Source organism: Sinocyclocheilus rhinocerous, unplaced genomic scaffold, assembly GCF_001515625.1.
Source record: "Sinocyclocheilus rhinocerous isolate Xijiao unplaced genomic scaffold, SAMN03320098_v1.1 scaffold2639, whole genome shotgun sequence".
NCBI lineage: Eukaryota > Metazoa > Chordata > Actinopteri > Cypriniformes > Cyprinidae > Sinocyclocheilus > Sinocyclocheilus rhinocerous.
In genome coordinates this window covers 86,542-92,541 of record NW_015644415.1, presented here as the reverse complement: position 1 = coordinate 92,541, position 6,000 = coordinate 86,542, and the positions used below count along the sequence as shown (strand labels likewise).

Below are 6,000 nucleotides of genomic sequence, written 5' to 3'. Positions count from 1 at the left end.
AGCTCATAGCTTATTGGGGGGGTCTGATGTTCTGAGAATGTTCTTAGTGCCTATTCTCATTTTGTGAGAACAGGTCCACAGGAATGCATTTATATCATTGGTTTTCAATCAGGGAGCCTCAGCAAACTTCAAAAGGACTTAAAATGAGACATTAAAATAAGACAAAACAAGCAATAAAAAATTGATTATATACATTTATATATAGACTATTAGAAACTAGAAAAAAAATTACACATATATATTTATTTCACCCCCTCAACAACTGGGTAATGGGTTGTGGGTTCCCACAGTCTACAAAACAATATTTGAGGCCACGTTTCAGTTTTTATTTTTATATTTTTAATTTTATTAATCAGAAAGCATGCTTAATTAAAATCATGAAACGTATACAATTTAATATCAATTTATTAAAAGTTTAACAAAATGAAATGGCCCTATGAAATGTTTTATTTTGTCTCACATTCTGTTTTATTGTTCTCAAATTCTGTTTAAGCATGTCTAATTATTTGAATGCATTAAAACTTAAAATGCATTAAAAATGCATTAATTTATTAAAATTCGTATTTCCCCCCCCCCAAAACTGATTTTGCCTACTTTTGATTTTCTTATGACTGTATTCCGCATCGTGGAAATCATAGGGCCATAAAATAATATATTTGGAACATTTATGAATTTGTTTTTCTCTTTAGAGCTCACCTTTTGCCATGCCATGTGTGTGGCACACTGCACACGACAGAGGTGAACATGAGAGCTGTGATGAACGAGAACAGCACCAGGTAGATCAGACCCTCTAGTCCATCATAACACACTCCGGTCAATGCCTGCACATAATCCTGCACACAAACAGAAAGACACAGCATTAAACGCACAATCATAGCACTGCACGCAAACACTGCAAATTCTGTCATCATTCACTCACTGCCATCCTTGACTTTCTTTCATCAGCAGAATAATGTTCATTTTTAGGACAACTGTCACTTTAAATGCCTTGCATGAAACAACACGCACACAGAAACCAGTCTCTGCTGGGTATGTGGATAACAGATACAGCAAAAAAAATGAACACAGTATGATAATATCCAGTGCTAGACTCTCTAACTGGGAACTTCGTGGACTAGACAGCACCATGTGCTGCAGAGAGAAACAGGGCTTTTAATAAAACATGTTGACCGCACCGCAATCAGCCCTACACATGCTGCTATCAGAGAAACATGGCAGATTCTTCCTTCCTCCAAATTACTGTCATTATTAACTGCAAAATTGCTCCATTTGTAATTACTGCCGGCGCTGTTCAGCATCTCCAGCACAAACTATCCTACATACAGCCCAGATGTACGCTTGGACCGTGTAGTATGTTATTGCTTTTGCAGTATGAAAACACCATTAATAATGTATAATACACTGCCAAAAGTCCATATTTTATCCGTTACTTTCTCTTCACATGGGAAGGAGATGCACTTTTAGGACCACCCACACAGCAGGCCTCTGTCTCTCAGCCCTGAGGAGGAACTCTAGTCATGCTGAATCCTGAAATATCAGACATCTCCATCATCTCAGAGAAGACAGGCTCCAGACTGTAGCAGCAAGTGCTGGTAAGGTTTAGAGCAGTTAGAAGATACAAACACACACACACACACACACACATACACATACACATACACACATACATACATACATACATACATATATATATATACACACACACACACACACACACACAAAAGTATTAGTTTGTTTGTGAGTGGGCTGCAGATGGGCGTCAAAACCCTGGCTTTTCATGTCACTGAAGTCCACAGGTTGAGGTTACAATGAAAATGGTGGTAAGATGTGCCTAAATTAGAGTCTGAGAGGAAGTGTTTGTGCAAAGTGGTCATATACTCTGAAACACTATTTCTTACCATGTGCAAACTGCGGCAGTCTACAAGAGCAGTGAGCTGGTGCAGTCCAACTTCAGTGGTGTTCAAGCCCCCCTGAATTTGCTCAAGGTTTCCCTAAAAAACAGGCACACATAGTTTGAAATAAAATGGTTACTCTAAATGCAATATCTAAATAGATATTCTCATTTACATACATGTTAAAAAAGTTACTTGATCAAAAATACACTAAAATAGCAATACTGTCAACTATTATTACTGTTTTCTATTTGAATATATTTTAAAATGTAATTTATTTCTGTGATGTTAAAGCTGAATTTTCAGCAGTCTATTGTCACACACGACAAACCAAAACATTCACATTCACACAGGAGAATGTCAAAGAAGAAAGGCTTGTTTTCTTTCTTTCAAAGGCTCAATGTTGCATGAGGTCCAAGTTGTATAAAGCTGCAGTGGTAATCAGATTTTGGCTGGTTCTAAGGGTGAAATATTTCCATTGATTCAGCGTTTTCTCTCAACGCTTGTGTTTCAGCGAGAGGGTGGCTTTCTTTCTCACATGTACAGAATGTCAGCCATCACTTTGTCCCAGAACACACACAGATGCTGCACAATGACAGAGGCCCAGGGGTAATGAACACACACACACACACACAGAGTCATGCAGATATCTACACACAAGCGCTCACCTTTGTTCTGGGGTAATCACGGACTGCAGAGCGCAGTAGTTCTGACACATCGTCCTGCATTTCCACCAGTGCTTTGTGACTTCCTGACAGCTTCTACAACAAGAAAAAACAAAACCAGTTACATGCAAAGTGTAAACATGATCTTGTTGACAAGCTTATACTTATAAAATACTTATTGTATTTTTCAACATTTACAGGTATTTTAGTTTTTTTCCATTTATTTCAACAGAAAGGAATTCATAGGAATCAGGTTATTAGCATATACTAAAACTAGCACAAAAACATATTGATCTAAAGAATAGGATTTAAAAGTGCCCCAAACAAAAAAGAAAAAAAAAAGATAAAAAAAAGAAACTAATGACAGCAGTTGAAAAGCTAACTATAAAATTTCACAATGGTTTAAAAATATTTACATTCACATCTCATAATAATATGACACCCTGTATATAGTGTGGCATATACACACTTGTTCAAAAGTTTGAGGTTGATAAGGTTTTTTAAAAACATTTTTGAAAGAAGTCAAGTTCACCAAGGCTACATTCATTTGATCGAAAATACACTAAAAACAACATTGTGACATTACTATATTAGTAAAATACCCATTTTCTAATATATTTTAAAATGTAGTTTATTCCTGTGATCAAAGTTGAATTTTCAGCATCATTACTCTAGTCTTCAGTGTCACATGATCCTTCAGAAATCATTCTAATATACTGATTTGCTGCTCATGAAACATTTGTTATTATTATCATCAATGTTGAAAACAGTTGTGCTGCTTAATATTTTTGTGGAAATTGTGATAAATTTTTTTTCAGGATTCTTTGATGAATAGGAATTTTAAAAGAGCAGTAATTTTTTGAAATATAAATCCTTCACAATATTATTGTCTAGACTGTCACTTATGAGCAATTTAGTGCATCTTTACTAAATACAGTATGAATTTCTTAGTATAATTCATAAAACTATATCATTATTAATAATGCATGTAATTGTTTGATTCTAGTTATTTTCTGAAAGACACAAAAATGCAATGTTAAGAGCTAGACAGGTAATTCCACCTGGGTTGCGCAACTGACACTTCCTACCCAGTGCAGATGTATTTCCTCGGTGTTCATTCATCACTGCACACACCCACGCTCACTCCACTGTTAGTACTGCAGGAGCAGTGAGAGCTGCTTGCATAATGCAACAGTGCATTTACACCCAGCAGCACAAGTCAGTGCAGTTTCTTGCACCCGGCCATTTAGGACATTTTAATGTGTGTCATGGAGCATTTCAGGAGCACGGGTCTTGAAGACATGAATATTTGAGAAGCCAAATGGCCACTGTATCAGCATTGTCTGCCAAAAGTTCTACAATGATAGGCTGGAAAATGAGCTGACATTCACTGAGAAAGAGGTAGTGAAAGTACAACGTGTCCTTCTTTAGAAAGCTCACAGAAGATTTTTGCTTACTGTGTTGATTGCAGGCAACAGAGCTGGAAACTAAAGTCAACAGGCAGCAGCAAGTACAGGTTCAGTGCTGCTAGCAAGAATTATGAAAAACAACCTCACACAAACGCTATTCCTATGCCTTAGAAGATACATACTTTTGGTCAAAACAGCATTATATACATTACCTATTACACTATTACTACTTTTACCGAACAAGGACATTAAATTAACAGCTAAGACATTTATAATGTTACAAAAAGATTTCTATTTGGAATAAATGCTGCTCTTTTGAACATTCAAACAGAAAAGCTATTTTCAATCGTCTCAATGTTACCGTTTTTATTTGATCAAAAAACACAAACGCAGCATTGGTGAGCATTTGTTTCAAAAACTCTCAAACTTTTGGCATCCTTCACAGATAAGGAAATCCCAGAAAAATACCTCTAGTTGTTTTGAATGCAAGTGCATGTCGTGTGTGAAATGAACTGCTTATGTGCATAGTAGATAGCAAAGCAACTCTAATTTTTAAAGCATAAAACGTGAAACTTGTTGCAGAATCTTCAACATTTCTCTTTAAAATGTTCCTAAAATATTCCTTGGTGACATTTTAAGTCTGAAATCAATATCCATTTCAAGAAATTGCTGTCTCAGATGTGAATCAGGCTCATTTCATCTGTATGCTGCATGAGAACTGGAGGAACTCCATTCAGAGACATCAGCTGACAAGTAGAGTGTTCAATCTCCATATTGGGCATTACCTTTAATTTAAATTAAATGACAACAAGACAATGGAGTGGCCGCTGACATAATCCATCAATCATGATCAGTAAAGAGCTGAAATTCGTCTGAATCATGCACATGCATTATTCAAATAAAGACGTGGAGTCTGACTCCATTAACTAAAGGAAGTGGCAGGAAGCCAAAGGAGCACACAATTTCCATTGAGCCGCCCATAATAAGCAGAATGCTAATGTACAGTGACAAACGAAACAGGGGGCGGCACTTCCCCTATAAAAATCAATCATTAGCCTGTTGTTAAAGTAACAGTTCAATATTTGAAGAAACAAAAAATAAATAATTTTTAATGACACTTTAGAAATTAGGAAAAAAAAAAAAAAACTCAGTCCACTATCTGTGAAAGTCTCACAAACCTCGTAGCAATGAATTCTCAGATTACTATTTCCGTGACGCATACATGTAATGCTGTATTATATTTTTGACAAATGAGGTACCCATAGAGGTGCATAATTTTTCTATTTGCAAAAAGCCTTTCTGTTGGGAATATCTCTATGATGCCAAAGTTCTCTAGTTAGGAAGCTCACTAGGGTTTAGAACAGAGCCGATACACTTTTTTGAGGACATCTCTCAGAGATTTGAAAGTGAGGGATTTGGTTAACAGAGCAAATCTGAATCAAAAAATTACGAGGTAGAAGCTATAGTTACCTGTTGGAAGGGGTTGACCTGACCTATGTTACATGTGAGGTAATACTGCAGGATATCTGTAGAGAGAGAGAGAGAGAGAGAGAGAGAGAGAGAGGCAGTAGGTCAAGAGTAATGACATGAAAGAAATCAGCATTTATCATCTAGATCAGTGTTTCTCAACCCTGGTCCTGAGCTCCCCCCAACACTGCACATTTTGTATGTCTCCCTTATCTGACACCCATTTCAGGTCCTGGAGTTTCTTTTAATGAGCTAATGAGTTGAATCAGGTGTGTGTGATTAGGGAGACACACTAAAATGTGCAGTGCTGGGGGGCGCCCAGGACCAGGGTTGAGAAACACTGATCTAGATGAAGACCCACTCAGGTATGAGTTTTTTTTCCCCCTTGATTTGCTTGCCTCTACAAGCATATAATAAAATTTTATGCACTGCAAGTCATTATAAACCTGTAACATTCAACAAAACTTTTCTCTTTTCTTTCCATTTCACATCAGCCCAAAGCAGATGAACCCACACACATCGACACACTATCATTTACAGAGCTCAGAGAACCCACAGCAGCCATGT

At 36.8% G+C, this 6,000-nt stretch overlaps 1 protein-coding gene across 1 annotated transcript in view; it reads right to left on the bottom strand.

The window, feature by feature from the left end:
- Positions 1–646: 646 nt before the first annotated feature.
- The window catches only part of LOC107758332 (protein tweety homolog 3-like), a 49,490-nt gene continuing 44,136 nt past the window's right edge, over positions 647–6,000 (bottom strand). Inside the window, exons 8-11 of the mRNA XM_016576046.1 lie at positions 5,437–5,492; positions 2,561–2,653; positions 1,899–1,991; positions 647–833 (exon numbers count right to left, since the gene is read on the bottom strand). Of these exons, the coding sequence (XP_016431532.1) occupies positions 693–833; positions 1,899–1,991; positions 2,561–2,653; positions 5,437–5,492 (383 nt within the window). The 3' untranslated portion in view covers positions 647–692. The remainder of the gene's footprint in view (positions 834–1,898; positions 1,992–2,560; positions 2,654–5,436; positions 5,493–6,000) is intronic.